A 23,424-nucleotide genomic window follows, 5' to 3' on the forward strand; every position below is an offset into this window, starting at 1 on the left:
CAAGTACTAATTTCCATCCAGCTCTGTTGCTTATGAGTCTGGTCACCAGGGTGGCAGCCAAAGCAGGAAGACCCCAACTTCCCTCTCCCCAGCCACTTTAAACTCTTCAGGATAATCATGAGGTGTTCCCAGGCCATCTGAGAGACATGGCCCCTCCAGTCTGTACCTTGTCTTCCCCAGGGCCTTACGAGGTGTCCTGGAGTCGTCCTGATCAATTCCCAATTCCCATCTGGCTCTTTTGAATGTGGAGGCGCAGAGGCTCTACTCTGAGCCACTCTCCCTATCTTCATTGGAGAGGCCAGATGCTGCCTGTATATGATCTTTTAGTCACTGCCAGTAGCTTGTGACCATAAGTAGGAGGTATGTTGACTGATCAGTTGCCTTTTGGTGGCTCTGCTCCTTTATTACTAGCTACTTAAACTCCTCCACTTGGTAGTGTCTCATCCTTGACCTATAGAGGGTACTGCACCTCTTTCTGGCTGGGGGCTTTGGATTTGGAGGTGTTTTATTTTCATCCCAGCTTCTACATTCTCTGCTGCAAACTGTCCCAGTGAGAGCGGGAGATAAGACAGATGTAGCAACCAGGATGACCTCCACAAAAAGCAGTGATCAAGTTCTGTGGCGACTACACTGGATTCCCTCAACATCCTGGCTAGGCTGAGAGATTAAACTCATGAAGGTTATGAACAGTATCTGAGACAAAGGGCAGCCTTGGCCGAATCAAACCCTCACTGGAAACTAATCTCTTACTGCTGGCAAAGCTCTGACAACTGTTGCAAAGGGACCAAATACTTGTATGGCAGGGATATAGTAACCCATATTCCTGCACCCCTCACAGGATACCTTGAGAGACTATCAAATACCTGGTCAACAACCCCATGTAGCCTGGCTCGGCAAACCCTAGTGCACCCTCCAGCACCCAGCTGAGCGCATAGAGCTTGCCTCGTGTTCTGCAACAGGACAAAAGCCAAACTGCTCCTCCTGAATCCAAGGTTCAACTAGCCAATGGACCCGCCTCTCCAGTACCCCCTAGGGAGTGTTGGAACACTCTTGTCCCCCCTTTTAAGTAGCGAGACCAACATCACCCTAGTTGGCCAAGCCAGAGGCACTGACCCTGTTGTCCATACGGTGTTGCAGAGGCGTGTCAGCCAAAACAGCCCCACGACATCCAGAACCCTGATTAACAGCCTCAGCTACCACCAAACCTGCACCCCTCTTGGCCTGCCAGTACCTGTTAGGTACTGGAGCCCCGTAGGTCAAAATGGCACAATAAGACTCCCGCTTCAGCTTGAGGTCATCCCTTACTGCTGTCCACCAATGGCTTTGGGGACATTACCCCCTCAATGGAGGCACAGACCATGGCCCAATCTGACTAAATGACCCCTGCCTCCTCTAGCACATGGTTGAAGTTCTGTTTGAGGTGGAAATTGAAGCTTCTTATGACAGGGGCGTCTTCCAGTTGTTTCCAACTGACCCTTAAAAAAAACATTAGGGTCTGCCAGGCCTAACTGGTATCTGCTAACCACCAGGTGGGTTTCAGTTGACAGCTCTGCCCTCCTTTTATTTTTCAAAATATACAAAGACTGCACGATGCAGATTTTATTCCGTAAAAGAAAATAAGACATTTATTGACATTTTAAAAATTGACAATTTAATTTAACAGACCTTTAAAAAAATCTACAATTGGACAATTTATAATTCAGTCACAGAAAATTGAGTAATATATGGGTAATGTGATGAGGATCAGCTACTTTGTAGAACATCCAGGGTAGAGTAGGGCATTTGAAGAGCACAGGTCCATACAATTTATATTTTTAAATCTCCACTCACTCCACGTAAGCAATTATCTGCTCTACAAGGCCCCCTAAAACAGGCCAAGTTTCTATGTACAGCAGATCTTGGGGGCAAGGCTAGTATTCAATCTGTGCTGCTCTGATGCTTTAACAGACGGACCTCCCACATCAGCTTCCTTCATAATAAAATGCAAATCAAATATGATTTTCCTCAAGTGACTCTTCACTTTTGAAATGATTTCTCTTCTAAGTGTCAAGCTAGCTTCAGTGCTGAGATCAGGCGTTTAGAGTTTTGTGCCATCACCTCGAGTGAGGTTCGTAGCTTTGAGGGGAAAATCAGATGTCATTCTTGTTACATGATGTGGAAATTGTCAGTATAAGTAAAACAAGACTTGCATTTTTCCTTTAAGTCTTTTTATACAATACTGTACCATCACTTACATAGCATTATGGAATCACTAAACACTTCCCACCCTTCCACTAATAATCTTAGCATTGTTTTTTTTAACACTTAAATATTTTCAGTTCAATAAACAATAAATAAAATTGTGCAAATAAAATTATGGCTGCAGCAAATTTCTATAGTCAGAGGCAGAATATGAAGACATGTCTCTCCACCAGTGATAAGGAATTGTTGACTTTAGTAATTACAATAGTTCATGTAATATATATTCTTTCTCTTGCAAAATATATTATTCTCCAAAAGCACTGCCAGCACACTCTGCATTGTTTCCCTGATCACAGGAGCTGATGGACTTAATTTTCAAAAAGTTTTCATAAGCTGAAAGCAGAACTCCCTACAAAATGGGAGAAGGATTCTGTACAGAAAGTAAAATTACTGTAGTTCTTAAACAAAACTTGAAATCTGTATTGCAAACATTTGAAATATAAAAGTCATATCCTGAACTAAAATGTCACATACTTTGGGAGATCGTCTGGCAACAAGTCCAAAGTGTTTCATTTCCTACCTTCACTTGGAGCAGCATTGCTTGGAGTATTGCAGCAACAAACAGCTTTACTGCCATCAGTAAACGAGGACTAGTTTTTATAATGCATCTCTGTGAACACACCTGATTGTCTGAGCTGGCCTTGATAACTCCTGTTTTGATAAATATAAACCATGAGAACTTTCTCAGCCAATTGTGTTTGAGAAATATGGCAGAGGCCAGTTTTACTCTCAGCAGAACTTTTAACCTCGGCAGATGTTCAGAGAAGCTGGCTGAGAGTTACGCCTATTTGTGGAGTAATTCCTGCATATCATGTGAAAGGCAATAATACTAACCAATGAGCATTATAAGTCCTAGGTGAGGGGATTTTCCTTGTTTTGCAGTAGTCGCTACTCTTGGGGCTGAACGCCCCAAGAGTAGAAGGAATAAAAAGTTAATTTCACAGCAATGAGTGTGACTTTGGTTATAGAAAGACATTTGACGTTACATCAAAACCTTGAACAAATACAGTGAAACAGGCACATCTTTACATTTGGCTCAAGATGCACATTAAGTCAAAACCATTCGCACTTTCCTTTTTTCCCCACACATACACACATTCTCTCCTCAAATTTCATTCCCGCCTGATCTATTATAGCTGCACTTTGGCTTTTCAGGACTTGAGGCCCATTTTAGCCATCAGCTGTTCATAGACAGTCCAGGCCATGGCAGCCATGAGAGTACGACGAAGAGACCTTGGAACAGCCCCACGAAAAAAACCAGCCATGCCATGCTCCTAGACAAGTGGAAAAACTGGTCAGCATAAATATGCAAACTTTGTATAAAAGACTAGTACAAATACCTTAACGGTACTGCTGTGCAGTAACTTCGGTACTCACCCGATGGATGTAGTAAATGGCGTCTAATGTGCTCAGATAGGAGGAGCTAACTTGAATGTTGGTTTTCACCACGTCTGCGGGCTGTGTGACCAGGGAGGCCAACACCCCTGCCATCACCCCACAGCTGAAGTTCACAAGGGGGGTGTAAACTGAGGAGGTCACCTCTAGGAAAAAGTAAAAAAACACTATTAAAAGGTAACTTAGGGGAGGAAATCTCTTCCCTGTTGTCGCGTTTCCATAATCTCTTTCTCTATACCTCATTGACATTTTTTAAATTGCAGGGATCGAAAATATGATCAATAGCAGGAAACATGGGATCAAATGCTGCTCTTGTGGTGGAAATGGATCAATTAATTTATCATTTTATATGAATTACAAAATGATTAAGTGTAAAATCCCCTGTTGAACTATAACTTGTACCCTGGATCCTATTTATTGGTTTATAAAAAATACCTGCATGTTGCATTTTAATGTTCTTTCAATGTTTTTAAACCATGTAACACTTGTTCAAGTAGCTAGTGTGACACTACAGAGAAGCTGTATATTATCAATTTTCTCTAAATTTTGGGCTCTGACTACACTAGAAAAAAAGATGTTTCTGCACTGGCCTACTCTTACCTGCAGGCAGCACCCTCTTGGCTTGACTGTAGAACATGACGTAAATACCAGAGAAGGGGGCATCTCGGAGCAGGGTGGCAGTGAGCCCTGAAAACAGAGCCCTGATTCCTTCTGTCTTATACACACTTTTCAGAGCCCCAGCCACACTCACATAGTTGTACCGCCCACTCTGGAACAGCAAAAGAAAATTTAAAGGGCTTTCTCCAGTAATTTTGCGGCATGGATGTGCTGGTGTTCAAGTTGATCATTTTCATATGGAAATGACTAAATTAGTAATGCAAAATGGATTTATGTTCAAAGGGCCATTCAAAGGTGTCTGTTCTTTTTTTCTGTCATCACTAGATGACAAAAAAAAGCCACTTCTGGGAATATTTTCCATGCTTTTCTCAGCATTTACCCATACTGAGAAAAGCTTAAAGCAGAAGCAGTGGCATCCACACCACCAGCCTGACTCTCCACCATCTTGTAATGAGGACAAGACATTAAGCAGAAAAACAAAAATAGAAAACCTAGCAGTACATCTCCGGTCAGATCAAAACCTTGGCACGTAAAGAAACAGACGTTCACCTCGAAGCGTGTTTTGATGACAGTGAAGGGCAGCATGCAGACCCCGGCTACGGTTCTGGCGCCTGCTCCTAGCAGAATGGCCTCGCCAGCATTAGGCACCCGATCCAGAAAGAATTGCTGCTTCAGGGAGTAGAAGGTGCTGAAGTAGATGCCCACCCCAGGGATGCAGCGCACAAATGACTGCCAAAGGGAAAATAAATAAGCACTCTCATTATCTGCTCATTGTGTTTGTTCTAGTATTTTTAAGTATTATAATATTATTATAATATATTTTTATTTTTTTCATTTTTTTGTTTTGAAAGCCAAAGAAACTACCTGTTTTCTAGGAGAAATTGAAATATAAATCGAGTTGAATGGGAAGTTATCTATCTGCACCACCTGGCCTGCACTCGGGGTTTACAGGGGGTTACACCCTGGACTGGTTGCCAGATGGTAGCAGGGACACATGTGGGCAATTTAGGGTCTCCAACGAAACTATTGCATGTCTTTGGACTATGGGTGAGAGCTAGGATCCAGAGGAAACTCATGTGACCGTGGAGAAAATTATTGCCAGATATGAAAGGGAAAAAAATTAAGTTGAAATATATTGAGAGGATAATTTTTCAACAGACACATCACCCCATCATTAAGTGAGTTCAATAAATTGGCGAAAAGCAGGTTGTGGGAGTAGATCTGTTTAAGCGGGTTACTCACAGGTGAAACTCCTTTCCACAGGCTGAAGAATTTCTCAGTCTGGATTACATTGATGAAAACAGTAAACATTCCCACCTTTGGTGAACTGCAAGATGAAACGTGATATCCTTCAGAATTCAAAGTATAACCATTTACAAGTGATGGAAACCATGAAACCCAAACAAAAGATGAAGGAATTGTGAGTTAAGGCAACAATCATATCAAAAGATGCAGATGGAAACTGGTTTAGACCTGTATAATACTGTTTCTAAATAATTTCAAAATGATTATACACAGTTTCGTGGTCAGTCTTTGGAGAAGGAATGTAAAAACAAGAAGCCTGACAGTTTACATGACGCAGCTGAAAACAAATTTTTCCAATGAGGCTCATATCACACTCAGGCTGCCTGCCTGAATGTACCAATATACTTCCATAAGTATATTGGTCTTGTCAAAGTTGAAAAACAGCACAGAAAGACACAGATTTTTGCTAATGTACACTGTGTATGCATTGTTTGTGCATATATGTTCACATACCCTGGCTTGGCATGGTTCTGAAGGGTCTGCAGTCGTGTCTTGACCAGATCCAATGGCTGGAAGAGGAGTGTGGAGCAGGTGCCGCTGAGGGAGCCACACAAAAAGGCTTTGAGAGCTGGGTGAGTCTGGAGGACAGTGACACAGAGAGCAAAGAAGAAGAATAGAAAGGACAATGGCAGAGAGGACAGAGTGAAGGAGGGAAAGAAAACCACTCAGAAAAGACAGTAGCAGAAAGAGAATGAGGCCAGATGAAAAACAAAAATTCTGAGGATTAAATGGATAAATATAAAAAATGACAGTGAGGAATAGTGTAAAAATCATCATGTGAAACTAAACAACATACACCACAATAATTCCTGGGTCCTGTTTAACACCACTAGCAACAACTGTGATGTGATGACAGGAATGACTAACATGGATTACGGTACATGTCACGAGCCACAACATTAAGACAATCAAACGAACATTGTAACACAGTTTCTAAAATGATTTGCAATATGAATTTTCGTAAGTGATATTGTGATTTAGCTTGGGACTAATTATACTCAGCATTCAGACTCAACATTATGTACTTCCATCTGCCCTCATGGAAAGAGGGACAAACAAAATGATACACAGAAATGAACAGACATTAAATTTCACAGCATTTTAAACAAAACTGTTCTTCAACATAGAAAAAAGTTTATGGGTGATGACCTTGATTATAGCAAAACTAAAAAATTCAACATTGATCTATTATGCTTTTGTTACATGAAAAGTCTATACAGAAATTTGGCACATGCCCCTACCTTTCCCAAGATGGTCTGAGTCGGACTTGAAGAATCCTGCTTTTCTTGCATCTTGCCCTCATTCACTTTCCTGTCTCTGCTATGCTGCTAGTACAAATTGCATATCGTGAGATAAACCAGCATATCATGAAATCAACCTCCATCACCCCACCACAAACCCTATCCATCTCTTTCCTGCCAAAATCACAATTCTCTTCATCCCCCTGATGAGCTTAATCCAGGCTATGTTTTTCTATCTTTATTTGTCAGAGGCATACTCAGACATCTGCATTTCTCTCTCGACCCTCTGCAAACCTTTCTGCTAAACTGCATCTTTGTCAAATAGCATGAGTCATGAAGAGGCTGCGTGTGTCTGTGTATGTGCGTAGGTTGTTGAGGACTGAAAATGTGGGTCATGGGAAATGTATGTTGTACGCATCTATTTTCATGTTTGAGTTGTTCAGTAGCATTGAGGGAGTTGCTAACGCAACTTTCAGATTTATTTTTCAAACTATCCTTTCTATTCTTAACAGTCTAAATAAAACTGAATTTTAAAAGGAAAATAGTTGATGATTTTGATTTTGCATAGCTACCATCAGATGTTTAACAGCCTTAAAGAAAAAGGAATGAGACACCTTTATTGTCACATTCAGTCATACACAGAGCACAACATCAGCTAAATTTGTAGCATTTAAGCTATCTTGGATGAACCATGAGCAGAGGGGAGCAGTTACAGGTTCAGAGGAAGTGTAACACTTATGTTGATCCTTGCTCCTTTGAGAAGCCGTTGTAAGTCATTTGGAATGGAGAGAGGCATGACACTAAATAACATTAGTTAATTTGAACAAAATTGGTTGATCTGGTTAGGGATTGTTATTGTCCATTCTTCATCAAGTTTAGGTAAATTTCCCAGCTGTTAACGGTAGGTTAAATATTTATGGTTGAATGGTTCATGCCTTTGTGAGTCGTGTTATTAAACACAGTACTTTGTGAAAATTCAATGTGATCTTCATGGAAATCACATTCAAATGTCACATCCATAAAGCCACGCTGTATATAATCAACGTATTTTTTTTCTTGGGTTTAGCATTGCAATAAATGTCTAGTCAAGAAGTTGTACATCACGGGACATCAAATTGGACTAATCGGTCCTCACCGATGGTTTGGCTGTATTAAGAAAATACTATAAGATTGGACACCCGGTGGGCTTCAAAAAAGAAATGAAAAAAAAACAAATATGTGATTGTACCAGCAATGGCTAAAACCAGTCCGTTCAGGGGAAAAAATAAATGTTAATGAAAATTAATTCACTGTCAGTGATCGTATGAATCCGTAGAGAAGAGAAGCAGCAGGTGAACTCACCGCTGCTAACTCCATCTCGGACGTAGACGCAGAGCCGTGCGAGTCAGGATCCTTTCCCCCTGATGCTGTCGTGTAGGTTCTCATCGATTTAAGCCAACGTTCCTACAACAGAGCAAGACCGTGAAGGTGCGTCGTATTTAAAAAAATCGTTAAAAAGGTCTCCTGCGATGGAAGCTAGTTTAGTTTATGCTAGCTGTCAGCCGTTGTAAATAAGGCGAAGGACAAGCTAACTGACTGCTGTCCAGTCGTTCGTTTATTTGACCTGCAAAATAGTGATACTTCTACTCTGGGGTTTATTACTTTAATAGCAAACGCCTGAGAACGTCAACTGCGCCTTCCGTGCTGTTTTGAAGAATACCACCGACCTTTCACTCTTGTTAGGTCCACAGTTATCTAGTGGCTAGCGAGCTAGCGTGTCGGGCTTGTTCTTTTTAACTTACCTGACTTTGAAGTGTGTTAGGGATTGATAGAAGTGATGGACTGCGCGCCCCGCTTCAGACACTCCATGTCTCCTTTATTTGCGTTGACTTGTAGGTTTTAGTTTCAGATTGACGATTACGTACATTCAAACGGAAGTATACACGTCTGGGAGGAAACTCCCTCCGGTGGCCTAATGAGAATAGTCCAACTCTACTACACTTGACCACGGCAAGTTATTTGCACTTGTTAGGGTGTCCGAAAGTCCATTTAGCTCCAGTGTGAATTTGCAGCGAACATCGCCGTGCTCTTGACAGCTCCGCTGAGCCGCTTGCGTGCACATTCGTACGTAGCGATGAAAGTGCCTATTACCCCAACTTGATTTACCCACTTCAAACATATGTTCCTATAGTTTAGAGCAGTGTTTCTCAATCATTTTCTGTTACGGCTACACAGGAAGAAGAAAACATTTCGCGCGCCCCCACCACTCTCTGCCTCAACCATAAATAGTATAATTTGTCTGTAAAATTGTTGTATGTGCGCCTCTGCAGAACATTGTATTCTTATTAACATCACAGAAAAGGGGGGGAGAGAAATATCAATCTTAACTTGCAACAAAGAATTACTTAAAAATGTATTCATTTAACGTAACAGAGCTCGCTGGTTTACTGATGTAGCTTTCACAAAGCGGAATGATTGTTGTCAATATTCGAGACTTTTTCGCTGAAAAAACTCATGCGGATTATCAGTGTAGTAGGGGTGTAATGTCTGACGTGACGCCTTAATTTATTTGATTTCATGCTGTCCGCTACCTACATTTTTAGACACAGTAAAAATGCGGGTATTTTCTCGTCTCCCACCGTAGTCACAGTGAAGCCAATCGTTACATACGCTTCGTTATATTTCCTCGTCTTAGCTTTCGGATGACTTAGTTTGTCTCAGTATATTTATTTCTTAACATCCCTGTATTTAATATTTTTCCATTGAGTCTCTTGAGGGTTGTTCGCTGCACTCCATCTTTCCTGCTCTGTGCTATATGCGTGTGGTCGGTGCAAAAAAAAAAACCCTACACCATAGAGCAGGTCTGGGCAATTATTTTGGCTGCTGGGCCACATTTCTTATTTATTTTTTTATGCACGGGCCAACTTGGTGTAATGGAAATGAAAAATGTAACTTAAATATTGATTTTTTTGGGGGGGGGCATTTTATTTCAACTTTAAAATCATGAATAATCATATAAATGTACAAACATTACTTTGTATGTAATCATCCATAGAAATTAAACAAAGGGAAAAAAGTAGGAGTTTCTAAGTTAAATATTAATTGAAAATAATAATTCAAATATTCAAAGTAAATAGTTTGGCGGGCCAGATAAAAAAAGCAAAATGGGCCAGATGTGGCCCGCTGGCCATAAAATGCCCAGGTCTGCCATAGAGTTTATACTACACCATCAGCATGCTCCCCTTGGTAACACCCCCACCCCCAGCATCGCCCCACTATTTTGAGAAGCAATGGGTTAGAGACAGTCTAAACTTCGCATTTTGAGACGGAGTTGTTGAGGTCTCCTCTGTTTGTCAAATCTGTCCAAAACCTCTCTCATATGTCTTTAGTATTTGGAATGTGAATTTGTTTTGTTCGAATTTGATGCAAGAAACATCTAAACATACAAGACCCTCTGTCATATTGTATAAGACGATAATAGCAGTTTATCTAGTACCTGTCAAAACAAGCCGTAAAGGACTTTGAGACAGTTGATTTTATGGTACTAAAAGGATCCATCATAGGGATAACAGTACATGTTAGAAGTTTTGGAGATAAGATCAGAGAAGCCAGACTGAGATGGTTTGGTCATGTGCGGAGAAGGAATGGTGAATTAATTGGTAGAAGGGTGCTGGGGTCGGAATTGTTGGAACTGAAGCTGGAGGCCTAAAGGAAGACCAAAGAGAATATTTATGGATGTAGTGAAAGAGAACATGAAGTTAGTTGGTGTAAGAGGAAAGGATACGGAGAACATGGTTAGATGGAGGAGGTTGATTTGTTGTGGTTACCCCAGAAGGGAGTAGCCGAGAAGAATAAAGAAGAAGAAAAAGTTTTAAAAATGCTTGGCAGAATGAATATTGTGCTTGTTCATGCAGGACAGTTCAGTCTCCAAAGCATGCTGGCCCTTAACAGGTCATGTGCTCAGGATTACACAAAACTATGTACACTAAATCTTGTTTTATTGACAATGTGATAGTAATTTACCTTGGAGCATGCAGAGGATAGGGAAAAAACCTAAACAGCAAATAATCATCAGATGTATTTCATTTCACTTATAAAATGATTTAATGTGTCCCAAAGCTAGAGAAGGCAAGGAAACAGAGCACTGAGTTAACAATGTTAACCATGCCTAATTTTGTGTTTTACTCAGACAACGACAGAGTACATTCTGTCAAAACCCTAACTATATATATACACTTACAACACCTACAGCCTTTCCCAATAATTGTGTGTATGTCCTGTGTCTTCTGTCTTTCACTTCTAAAGCGTCTTTGAGTACCATGAAAAGTGCTATACAACTCTTATGTATTATTATTATTATTATTTTTATTATTATTATTATTATTATGAGAAAGAACATTCTCACACTAGTACTAGCCTCTATAACTGCAAGTATTAAGGAAGAATTATTAAATAATAACTTTTTGTTACAAATTTCAGATGGTGCTTCTGACAGTGCGACTGAATTCCAAACTACCATGAATGTATTCCTTAATAACATACCACCAACTATAATAATTGTAATTATAAATGATTGTGGTATTCAATTTTCACCATGCGATGAGAGTGTTTCAAAAACAAAATATACAAGTTGTACAACAAATTCCCGTAATTATGAATATATAGAAATACAACATAACAGTATGCTGGTCTACAACAGGCAAATAAAATCCAACTCCACAACGTTTTTATCAGTCCACGCGCATGTTTAACTGACTGTTTCTTACATTGTTGAACAACATTGTTTTGCAGTTATCATAGCGCAGGCCTGGCCAACATGTGGCTCCCAAGCCACATGCGGCTCTTACGTTCATGTCGATTCTTGTATTTGTGTGTTGTTTTTTTTTTGCTGTGTGCGGAGAACACTGGAGCGGCATGTGATTGCACAAGTAAAAACACACAAACACAAAAATCGACATGAACGTAAGAGCCCCATGCGGCTCAGGAGCCACAGGTTGGCCAGGCCTGTCATAGCGGGACTGTCTGAGGTTGTTAATAATCTCACAATTAATCTTATTGATCACAAGCAACACAATGGACCTTTTTATTTTGCTAATAATTTTAGAGCTCAGTTAAAAACTTTTTTCGAACAAAACACCCTTTTGCTGTTTTTGTCCATTTGCAAAAATGATTACAATCACCAGATAATTGGAAATGTTAAACATTCAGCAATAGAAGAAGAATCACAAATATTATCATTTAGTTACAGTCTACCATTAAACACAGAATTTCAATATTTGTAAATCTGGACAGGCACAGCATTCCCTTTATTCAGTGGAAGTTAAAATTACTTTGAAACCTCTGGCCACTAATTACTGCTGCCTGATTTCTATTAATCCCATCACATGTCCTCCCCCTGGCTCCCTGAGCTCTCTCAGGGTTCTACCCCCCACCCCCCCATTTCAAAAACTATCTGTTGCTTAACTGAAGATGCTAAATTGATCGTAGGGTTAAGTGGGAGAAAAAATGTGTTTATTTCTTCAATTTAATAAATAAATTGTTACCTATAATTCCTCCCAGATCTTTTGTCCTCTTCTTTTTGGTCCTCTCTTCAAATCTTTTCTGGAGTGAGTCTCATTCTTCACTGAGATTGTTACAACTGCTCCAGTTCGTGTGCCAGGTTGTCAACATGAACCTGAAAATAGATTTTCTCTGTAATGGCTGTTGCTGTCAGTATTGTAAAACAGGACCATTTTCATTTTCCATTCAGATTTTTCCCTCCGAGATTTTGTGAGGCCAACCTGTAAAGAAGAAACATGGTTAAAGTAACTCAGACAGATGCAGAGAGCAGCTATGAGTCCTAACAGCAGCAGCAGATCCAGCTGCACTGCAATGCATCAACGGAACTTCCCCCTCTTCCTTCAGCGCGTGAGAGTTGAGGATACTGCTTAAATGCTTTAATTACATTACACCATTTGCATGTTCTTTAAATGGAAGTTTTCAGGTCCTACAACTGCAAACATTTGTAAAAATACAGTTTCAGTCCTAAATTCAACAAGAAATTATTTTAAAATGAATAAATAAATAAAATAAATGTGTGAGAAATTGCTTCAAAATGTGGCAAGACATGTATAAACCACCTAGAGGCTATGGAAACATTTTAAGACAACCACCTAAATAGGGAAGACTGGCTGTTAATTGTGAAACACAGAGAAAAACAACACAATTCATTTTGTCAGCATTTTTGATCATGCAAATGTGTAAACTGGTGTCAGACTAAATTATGTAAAACGAAAAGCTTTATATTTGCCTTTAATGATTTGCTCTCATATGTAAGGCTGTGAATTTGAAGCCCACATCAAAATAAAGATGTCAGTCTATTAAAGACTTAAGTTTAAAAATACTGTCACGATAAAAGGTTATGTATAATCAAAATTCATGAACAGTAGCTCTGCTCGTTTACCTTACTGTAATTCACATTTGCCTTTCTTCCACCTTCTTCCTCCTAAAAATGTTTGACTTCCTAATTTTCTACACTTCCCATTTTATGCAGTCATTAGTATATCTAGTCTCTTTAAAAACAAAAAACCATTACGCTCAAAAGCCAGTCTGTTCACACTGTAGTCAATTTCTTAATGAGCAATAAGTCCAAACTTTTATCCAAGTTAGCTGGAAGATAATCATAATGGAGGACCTTTATATTGAGCCTGGAAGCATCGAGAAAGGTCACGGTCATCAGGACTTTATCGATATTTTCGTAAGCTTAGAGAGCTTAAAGGTGCATGATAACCCCTGGGTGGAGGGCATGTCTCCAAATATACAAGAACCTGCAGAGGCTCAGCAATCAGGTAAGACCCCAAGTCAGCACAGGCATGGACATTTTATTTTTACATCGGTCAGTACTCCTTTTAATCATGCAGACTGTGCTGAAGAGTACTGTGTTTTGTTACTTATTATTTATTAATTTGTTAATTATTTCCATGGAAGTCTGTCACATCTCAAGTGTTAATTACTTATTTACTCTTCTGTCAAGTCGTCGCAAACAGTTCAAGAAAGAAGAATCATATCAGAATCTTTTTGGTGCTCCTGAGTGGGCTGTGTCTCTTCTTTCTTATTGGGATAATTTGTCTAGCAATCAAGCGTGAGTTTTCAGTTTTCTTTATGCATATATTTCACAACCATCATACTGTTAAAATTATATACATACTGAGTTTTTTTTCCTAATGTGCTTGAATAGTGAGCAATGACCAAACTGACTGGCGAAGAGAGAGAGGGCTTTTAAAAACAGAAATCACAGATCTCAATGAAATAAACAAGCAGTTAAAAGCCAGTAACAGTGAACTAAATAAGGAAAGTGATGCAATTTTGAAGAATATTGGTGAGTAAAGTTTTGTTTATTCTATCAGTTTTACTCATGCTGTAGAATTTTTAACTGTGTTTTATGTAAAAATGCCCCAGTGAAACATGACTTTAAAATGATTATTGTCAAACAGACAACTTGATAGGGAGAGGTGTACATATCGGCCAAATGTATGCCATCAAATTCATAATAAAATCTCACGTATTTTATTTTTGAAAGAATGTAAGGCCTTTAGACTTTGATTTATTCATTAACTCTTTTTTGATATTCTAACCATCTTTATTTTGATTAGCTCTAATACTCCGGTAACCTGTTTTTATATATTAAAGTAGAGTATCTTGAAAAGATGATCAGGAAATCGCATTTATTTCTTCACTGTCGTTGTGAACACCATAGCTGACATAAGCTATGTTTCAGATATTGATGTACTGCATTTACACTTACAAAAATGATTCACATATTGGACATCGTTTTTGTTGTTATGCATGTATGTAACGGGATTTTTTTTTTCCTTTACCCATATTATAAAACATCTCTTGACGCAGAAAAAATGTCTTCGCAATGTAAGAAGTGCTGAGACAATAAACGTCTGAACTACAAGTAAGTACCTTCCATAAGACTCATGTCATTTTACAAAAGGCAAAAATACTCAAGAAATATATCTCTGGAGTTCAGGTTTTTATTTTTGATTGCTTCGTTGACCGTAAATGTGTGGATTTCTTGATAGAGCTCTTACATCACTGCAGGTAACAACATGTGGCCCAAAATGTCCATCCCCAAAGGTCAAAGAGGAAGAAGACAAATAAAACAATAACAAAATGAATACCCAAGTGGAGAATTTCTGAATACCGCCATGTTCCACATTGCACATCTTTTCGTACTGTGTTATCAGCACTTCAATGCGATAACACTACACAGATCGTAAATAAAACTTTTTTTGAAAACAGCTGTTGTTATGAACGTTCCCTGATCAACATTTTAATAAAGTTGTGATTACATGTGTGTATTAAAGAGGCATACGCCAATCTAATCTTCTTTTCCTCCCTGCTTTATTTTAAACTGGAGCACACGTAAGGCATTGACGTGTGACAATAAAATAGTACTTGGTTAACCGATTGGACCGGCGTGATGCGCGCATTAATATGTTATCCGCCTCGTGTGACGTCATATCCGTCTTTCAAGACAGACTTTTGTCTGTCGGCATTTTCTTTTAATTTCTCGGTATCGTCTTTAGCGTTATTTCCTGTTTCTTGACCGATTGAAGGGAATTTGACAGATCCGTCTTCATTACCAGAGTCTGATACACAATGCCGGGGTTTTCAGACAGAGATCGTGGCAGGGATCGGGGGTAAGTTGAGAGACAGTCGCTGTTTCTTAACGTTTGTTGAAATGACTATCGTTCGCTAGCAAACTGCTGCTAGTGCCACAGCTACCATTGCTAACATTAGCTTTGGACATTATTTCTTTGTTGTTATAGTCGTCACAGTACGGTCAACTGTCTTCATGCATTCTGACATAGAGAACGAAATGAGCGGGTTATAACTCGTTTGCACACAATATCCTACCGTTTTTTTTGTGGCGACTGAGGGTAAAATGGCAGTGAGCAACCGGTTTAGGTCGGCGTCTAGTTGCAGTTTGTACGGCAGCCTTATAATCTCAACATATGACGCAGTGGTGTGTCTTCATGCGGATACACGTTCAAGTCAAAGATTATGGTTGCAGAGGTATTTTAACAACACGTTCTTAGCTTTGTTGGATTCCTTAGAGCATTGGCTATCAAGTTCTCAAACGAATCCACAACGTCCTGTCAGAATGAAAGCCGTCCCATTAGCTAACTCGACAAACTGACAGAATGTTTGTTATCTATAAATCAGCAGTAGTACAAGTAAAGTCTTTTATGTAAACAGTATGTGCGGGGGCGAACGACTGAGCCGCTCTCGGCATTGATTTGGCTCATTTTATGCTGTCAATGTAAACGGAACTGATATTCCTCAGCATCATGAAAGTTGCTCTTTTAATTCGTGCAGTATTCCAGGCATTCTTCAAGCCAAAACGCCATAACAACACACTCATCAGCAACAATATTTTTGTGTGACTTTTATTTCTGATGAGACCGTTTGGAATTGATCCGACGTCCTACAACAAATCCCCTGTCTGCCTGCACTCTGTGCTTTGCATGTTTATGCCTGGCTCAAGGTATGGTGGTGGACCTCCTCGATTTGGTGGTGGAGGAGGCAATAGAGGTGGAGCTGGAAAGTTTGGCAACCCTGGTGACAGGCTGCGAAAAAAGCACTGGAACCTCGACGAGCTTCCAAAGTTTCAAAAGAACTTCTACCAGGAGCATCCTGATGTCACTCACAGACCACTTGTAAGTTTATTTCTGCTTTTAGACAGAACATTACAACTCTTACAATTTGGTGCTTTGATTGCTGTTTCATGCAAGGTGTATTATAGAGTAATTTATTGTTCATTAATGGTATGTTTTTATATCTGTTATAATCGTGCATGTTCTCAGGAGTTAGATTACTACCCTGGGCCCTTAGAGTGTTTATTCTGTCATTTTATTTTGTTTGTTGGCATAATTTTCTCAGAAATGGTGACATGCTGTTCTTGTAAAATAAATGTTCTTCAACACAATTCTTCAGTTTACTTTTTATTGACATTTAAATATGAGGAGATAATTTCTGAAAGTGTATTTTTTGCAGCAGTTGATGTTATTGTTTCCATATAAGTTTTGAGCCCTATTTTCTGATTCAGTCGATGTAGATAAAGTATGTAAAATATGTGCCATCAGCATTAACTTTTGGTGTATTGAAACTCGTCAGCCACTGAAACGTTCTAATGATCTATTGCGAGGGTTGCATGCGTGGCATTGTTTATGCTATCTGAATTGGCTTTTTTAACTTTCCCTTTCTTTTAAAATCCAACATACAGCAAGAGGTAGAGCAGTACAGAAGAAATAAAGAAGTTACAGTCAAAGGCAGAGATTGCCCGAAACCAATTGTGAAGTTCCATGAAGCAGCATTTCCAAGTTAGCCAAATTTCTTGCCCCCACGACTCAAATAATTCAGAATTACATAATTTCACATCTTTACATCTTTCAGTTAATGAGTTAACTGAACTTTTCTTTCAGGCTATGTCATGGATGTTATTGTTAAACAGAATTGGACAGAACCAACCCCAATTCAGGCCCAGGGGTGGCCAGTTGCCCTTAGTGGCAAGGACATGGTCGGCATCGCTCAAACTGGATCTGGCAAAACCCTCGCAGTGAGTGATGCTCAATTCTTATTATGGAAAATGTTTCCTCTCAACTACAAAATTACATCACCTTGTTTAGTCCTCAAGGCCCTTCAAACCCACATTTGAATACTTTAAAATAACAAGCCAGCTGATCATGTAGGAACAAATGTTTAGTTGAAAACCTGACTTAAAACCAATTTTAAGAATTTTTCATTGTCTTTTCTTTTAGTACCTTTTGCCTGCAATTGTGCACATCCAACATCAGCCATTCTTAGAGCATGGAGACGGTCCAATCGTAAGTACACTATAAAAAAATGTACTGTAATGATGTGTGTGTATACCAGGGTCCACTTTATACAACTGTTCCTAAATAGGGAAAGTTTAAACCTTATCACTCAAGTTTCTTTCAAGATTTGTGAATTGCACAGCCTTTATAATGCTACTATAAAAAAAATATGATCTCATTGATATGCCTTTGTTTTGTATCCCAGTGCTTGGTGTTAGCGCCAACCCGTGAGCTTGCCCAGCAGGTACAACAAGTCGCTGCTGAGTATGGCAGGGCCTCCCGTCTCAAAACAACCTGCATATATGGTGGTGCTCCCAAAGGACCTCAAATCAGGGATCTTGAAAGGGGTATAATTTTACTGTTAGTCCTTATCTCAGTGTTACTCAATTCATCTCCTCTTAAACATTTGTTCAGTTACCAAAGACTAGTTTGCTTTGTTTAAGAACCATATCAGAACCATAACTTTTGAGATATATATAATGATAATTTACAAGAAAATATTTTCTGTTGTATTTCAGGTGTTGAAATTTGCATCGCTACCCCAGGTCGTCTCATTGACTTCCTGGAATGTGGTAAGACTAATTTGCGTCGTTGCACCTATCTGGTCCTGGATGAGGCTGACCGCATGCTGGATATGGGATTTGAACCTCAGATCCGCAAGATCGTGGACCAAATCCGGGTAAGTACCATCCACAGAGATTAATTGTCAGTGTGAAGAAAATCTCAGAGTGAATGTTGGCATCTTTGAGCTTTTCATTCGACAAATATAATTTATTCAACTCAGTTAGTAAAGCCAGGTATTTGATAGCTATTTTTATAGTGTGAAATGTAAGCATTGCATCGCTTCAAAGTTCCAAGAGCATGACGACTTCCCCTCCTGTGTTCATCAGCCGGACCGCCAGACGCTGATGTGGAGCGCTACTTGGCCTAAGGAAGTTCGCCAGCTGGCTGAAGACTTCCTGAAGGATTATGTTCAGATCAATATTGGAGCGCTGCAGCTCAGTGCGAATCACAACATCCTGCAGATAGTTGATGTTTGCAGTGACATGGAGAAAGAGGACAAGTAAACAGATGAATCCTACCTGTCAAAAGCATCTGTAGTTCAGCTTATATTATTGGAAAAGCCTTCCCTTAATGGTCAATTCCTGTCAAACTCTTCTTATCTAACAACTGAATTTGATGTTCTGCCCTTTAAGACGTTTCATCTTTTATACGAGTGGCTCTTCAGTTCTGAAGCCAGAACTGAGAGCTGAAACGTCTTCAAGGGAAGAAAGTCAAGTCCAGTTGTTACAATAAGATTTTGACAAGAATTGACTATGACCTGGAACAAATGTTATATCTTAAAACGTTTTGTTCAACCATATATTAATAGTCGCTCTCTCTGTCTGTCAGGCTAATTCGTCTGCTGGAGGAAATAATGAGCGAAAAGGAGAATAAGACCATTATTTTTGTGGAAACCAAAAGGCGCTGTGATGAGCTTACTCGGAGGATGAGGAGAGATGGGTAAGGGCCCAAATGATTTCTTCACCAAAGTCATAAGTATTTGTAGGATTTTTATGTTGAGGTTTGCTTAGACTTAATGGAAGCAATAGACACCATTAACCCAAACTGTTGTTTGATCACATTCATGCATTTATTTGTTACACTGAGCTGGCTGTGTTTCACTCTGTTACAGGTGGCCTGCAATGGGTATTCATGGAGACAAGAGTCAGCAGGAAAGGGACTGGGTCCTAAATGGTGAGATTTCATCTCCCGTTACCAATGTAGACTTTTGTTTTTTTAAGGATTAACAGGGCATACTTAAAAATGCCATTTTTTATGCTCTTACCTTATTCAATTCAATATTGCCCCTCTTTTCAGAATTCAGATATGGTAAAGCTCCTATCCTCATCGCCACAGATGTGGCCTCTCGTGGCTTAGGTCAGTATGTCTTTGACTAGCATTACTTTTCTATCAGTGTTACACTTGTTTTAAAGAAAGTGGTATTGCTTTCTTTAATTTCTCTATGCATTTTCTGAGTTTTTCTCACCTTAAGGTGGAGTCTTTGTGGCAGGGGCTAGGCATGACAGTCCCAGGCCTCGAGAGGGAGAAGGATGACATTTTGGAAGTGCTCAACTGGTGTGCCACCCAGTGGGCCTAGAGAGGTGAAAGCTCTTGTGTGCCAGTGATCTTCAAAAGGCTATGTGGCTAAGCCTTTGTCTCTGACATGACACATCTGTTCTCTGTCCATGGATTTCACCTGACAAACGCCATCCAGCTGTTTCCAACTCAAACTTTTTAAAATAAGAAAGAAAGAAATGCTTGATGCTGTGACTTTTGCCTTGCATGCTGTTGTGTTAGAGAGCGCTGTATTGCAAGTCACTTGTTTGAGATTTGGAACAATTATTACTTTTCGGAGCTTGTATCACTTAGCATGGGTACTTGTAACCTTTCAGTTTTTTATTTCCCCGTCAAAGTGCTGGATTTCTTGAAATGGAGAGAGCAGTTTGAAATCTTGTATTTGTCTCTGAAAATTAATGAGACCTGGCACATGTGTTTTAGGGGTATAGTGGGAACATCTAGTGAGAGGAGTAAGAGAGTGAGACAGCTCAAACTAAAGTTCCTCCCTCGCCTGTGTTTTATAGTCATGTCGAGACCTGCCAACGAGAGACATTTTCTCAAGTGAACACTGGCTTCTTGGGAGATCTTGCCTTGATGAGACTGATGAGGGATGGGTGGGGGGACAGTGTTCTGTGCTTGCTGAGGGGGTCTGACAGAGTTCAGTGCTTGGGCCTTTTTCATTTTTGTTTGAAGGGCCCCCTGTCAAATTAGTACCTGGTCTATTTGGTCTTGGCAAGACATGCAGTGCGGCCTTTTTAATATCAAGCTTCTTTTGAGACTGTACTGGGTAAAATGGACCTGCAAAAATGTACCACTGAATGGTCCTACATTGGCTCATGAGGTGGCCCCAGTGCATTTCCTGGCCGAACTGCGTAGAAGCTCCTGGATGTCACTTGACAATTTGTGGGGGATTTCGCTGCATTGGGAAAGGACTAGTGAATGCATACTCCTTAATGGTAAGACAAATCTATTTGTTTTCTCCCTTGGTAACAAAGGGAGAGCGAGTGAGTGTCTTTTGGATCATTTTGATTATGGTAAGCAATCGGAGTGTGCATCGTTTCTCTCTTCCCACAGTAGTATTCCCATGGATTAGATGTAAACACTATGCCAAATTGCTTTAACACATTTCCTCCACAGGCTAACCAACTTTTTTTCTTCCCCTAGCTGTTAAAGTTGCTAATTTTTCCCTTTGATCTGGCTGTTGTGGTGTGCAAAATTCCGCTTGGCCTCCATGTTTTGTTTTGCCACACTGCAACACTTTCACAGATGTGGAGGATGTGAAATTTGTCATCAATTATGACTACCCTAACTCCTCTGAGGATTATATCCACCGCATTGGACGCACTGCCCGCAGTCAAAAAACGGGCACAGCCTACACCTTCTTTACCCCCAACAACATGAAACAGGCCAGCGACCTGATCTCTGTGCTCCGCGAGGCCAACCAGGCCATAAACCCTAAGCTGATCCAAATGGCAGAGGACAGAGGAGGTAAAACCACATTTGTGTTAATATCTATTAATTATATGATTCAAATTGATCAATTAATAAGCTAATGTCTGTGGAGGTTCTCAGTCATCCAGGTTGTATTGACTTCTTGTTGAAATCTTCTTGTCCTGGCAACTGGACTTGAATTTCTTCACTTCAAGACGTTTCACTCCCCATTTCAGAGGCCTCTTCCGTTCGAATAAACTGTGGAGAGCTTCTGAATATAACTGTTCTCGGTTGTATTCTGAAACTCCCCACAGATCATTAGAACTGAAAAAGCCTCTCAAATTTTATTCAGAGCTCTTTCAGTCGTAGACTTGATACCACCAAAGAGCTCCACTGAACGCCACAGGAGGTCTTTCCTACCTGAGGCTATCAGACTTTTTAATTCTTTTTCCCTCAGCCGCAGGGAATCTTCAGTCTTTGTAGTTACTGCTAACAGTTGGACAATTCATATTTCATTATATTTCTTATAATTCCTCCTTTCTACTATTATCTATTACTGTTATGTTTTGGTTTTTTTTTTACTTGAAACTCTGGCACAACAATTTCCTTCGGGATTAATAAAGTTGTTCTCATCTCATCTCATTTAAAACTTAGACATCAGAATTCAGAGAAGGATGCTGTAGCTAAAATATGGAACAATCAGCAAGATCAAATACATTGCTTTTCCTTGCCTTTTTATAAATCTGCTTGCTGGGTAAGTACTATATTCTTGAATGTTTATGGGATTTTAAGTGCTTTGGCAGTCAATAAAACACCCATATTTGAAAATAAACGATATAAGAAGCTAGTTGTTGGCTATGTTGGAAATGCATTGCCTCAATGGGGGTTTGATTCCTTGTCCTGATCTGAACCTGCACCTGAACCCTGATAGCAGAAATAACGGTCTGAAACAACCTGTGTCTTTTTTTTATCTTGATCTCCTGTAGGTCGTGGAAGGGGGGGGAGAAGTGGCTACAAAGATGACCGTCGGGATAGGTATTCTGGAGGTGGGAGGAGCAACAACTTTGGTGGTAGTAGCTACAGGGATAGTGATAGGGGGTTTGGAAGTGGGCTGAAGGGGGCCTTTGGTGGCAATAAGGCCCAAAATGGCGGCAACTACGGAGGTAATGGCAGTAACTCTAGTGGTAGCTACGGTAACAGTTACAACAACAGTAATGGACAGGGTAATTTTGCTGGTCCAGCAAACCAAGCCTTTGGTAGCCAAAATTTCCAGGGCCCTCCTCAGTTCGGCGCTATGCAGAGGGCCTCTCAGAATGGAATGAACCACCCATTCCCTTTCACTTCGCAGCCACCGCTGACACAGGGCCAACAGCCACCACCCCCACCACCAATGGTGCCCTATCCCATACCCCCACCCTTCCCTCAGTAGATCTGTACACACAATACATGGAACCAACTTTTTTGTTAAGTCTCAAAATCTCACAGTGATGATTTTTAATCATTTTCTTCTTATTATCCTTTTGAACTGTTTAACTTGGTTTTGCTCACAGCAGGGTTGAAATTAGTTCAATAAACCCAGAGCATTATATGGAGTCGTAGGCACGTCTCCTATCGTGTAACTACGATTGGTGCACTTTTCCTTGACTGTTTGTTACATTCCTCAGTAATTTATTTTTACTAGGCAATGCAGTGTATTCAGTTTGTGGTCTGGTTAAATTGATGTTAATGAGGATTACATGAAAAGGGCATGTGTTGTCCTTTTTAAATAAAAAGAAATTCAAAACCTCTCGTCATCTTGCTGGATCAATTTGGGGCTGGGTTTGGTAGGTCGTAGTCAGGTAATAAGGGTGATGAAGATAGTCCATGAACAAATTTGAGATAATTGGGTGAGTATTGACCCAGACAGAAAATAGGTCCTGAACATGTTTTTGGAACTTTGTTCAAGTGGAAATGGACCTGATTCTTACCGACAGTTAAAACACTACTTAAGGTGTAACTGCGTACATAATTTAGAAATCAGGAAGTCCAGTTATGAAATGTTTTTTCACCAATTTTCAACCTCAACGTCAATCCTGAGTTGTGATTTTTATTTTATTTAATTTAATGGTTATGTGCACTTGTGTTTTGAATTAGAAAAGCTACTTTGAAATATATGCTGAAAATTGTAGTGCACAAAATATGTCAGCCGACATGTTCATAGCCCAAGCAGCTGTACCAGTGTGTATGATTATTTAATTACCTGAAAAGCT

General features: G+C 39.9%; 2 protein-coding genes and 1 long non-coding RNA gene across 4 annotated transcripts; 2 read left to right on the top strand and 1 right to left on the bottom strand.

Annotated features, from left to right (window-relative positions):
• Positions 1–1,631: 1,631 nt before the first annotated feature.
• LOC147228069 (mitochondrial glycine transporter B-like) lies at positions 1,632–8,613 on the bottom strand. 2 transcript variants are annotated; one of them, XM_086156285.1, is made up of 9 exons: positions 8,582–8,613; positions 8,142–8,243; positions 6,801–6,884; positions 6,013–6,137; positions 5,497–5,581; positions 4,804–4,983; positions 4,237–4,405; positions 3,619–3,782; positions 1,632–3,515 (listed from the first exon to the last, which is right to left on the bottom strand). In XM_086156285.1, exons 2-9 carry the CDS (start codon positions 8,223–8,225, stop codon positions 3,393–3,395), a joined length of 1,014 nt encoding a protein of 337 aa, XP_086012411.1. In that variant the 5' UTR covers positions 8,226–8,243; positions 8,582–8,613; the 3' UTR covers positions 1,632–3,392. The 2 variants fall into 2 exon arrangements, with proteins under 2 accessions (XP_086012411.1, XP_086012410.1); XM_086156284.1 differs by having other exon boundaries at positions 6,801–6,887; positions 8,582–8,592.
• Positions 8,131–15,060, top strand: LOC147228070 (uncharacterized). Its single transcript, XR_015106887.1, has 6 exons — positions 8,131–8,267; positions 12,529–13,606; positions 13,792–13,899; positions 13,996–14,136; positions 14,664–14,718; positions 14,846–15,060. It is a non-coding gene; the product is annotated as an uncharacterized LOC147228070 (long non-coding RNA).
• A 235-nt stretch (positions 15,061–15,295) lies between these two features.
• On the top strand, positions 15,296–22,958 carry LOC147228071 (putative ATP-dependent RNA helicase DDX5). Its single transcript, XM_086156278.1, has 13 exons — positions 15,296–15,466; positions 16,315–16,486; positions 17,053–17,149; positions 17,252–17,385; positions 17,588–17,653; positions 17,850–17,991; positions 18,163–18,323; positions 18,535–18,707; positions 19,037–19,147; positions 19,320–19,381; positions 19,505–19,564; positions 21,011–21,232; positions 22,162–22,958. Exons 1-13 carry the CDS (start codon positions 15,426–15,428, stop codon positions 22,602–22,604), a joined length of 1,884 nt encoding a protein of 627 aa, XP_086012404.1. The 5' UTR covers positions 15,296–15,425; the 3' UTR covers positions 22,605–22,958.
• The last annotated feature ends 466 nt before the right edge of the window (positions 22,959–23,424 follow it).

This window comes from Fistularia commersonii, chromosome 12 (genome assembly GCF_037954325.1).
Source record: "Fistularia commersonii isolate RoL2024-O1a breed Wild chromosome 12, RoL_Fcom_v1.0, whole genome shotgun sequence".
Taxonomy (NCBI): Eukaryota; Metazoa; Chordata; class Actinopteri; order Syngnathiformes; family Fistulariidae; genus Fistularia; species Fistularia commersonii.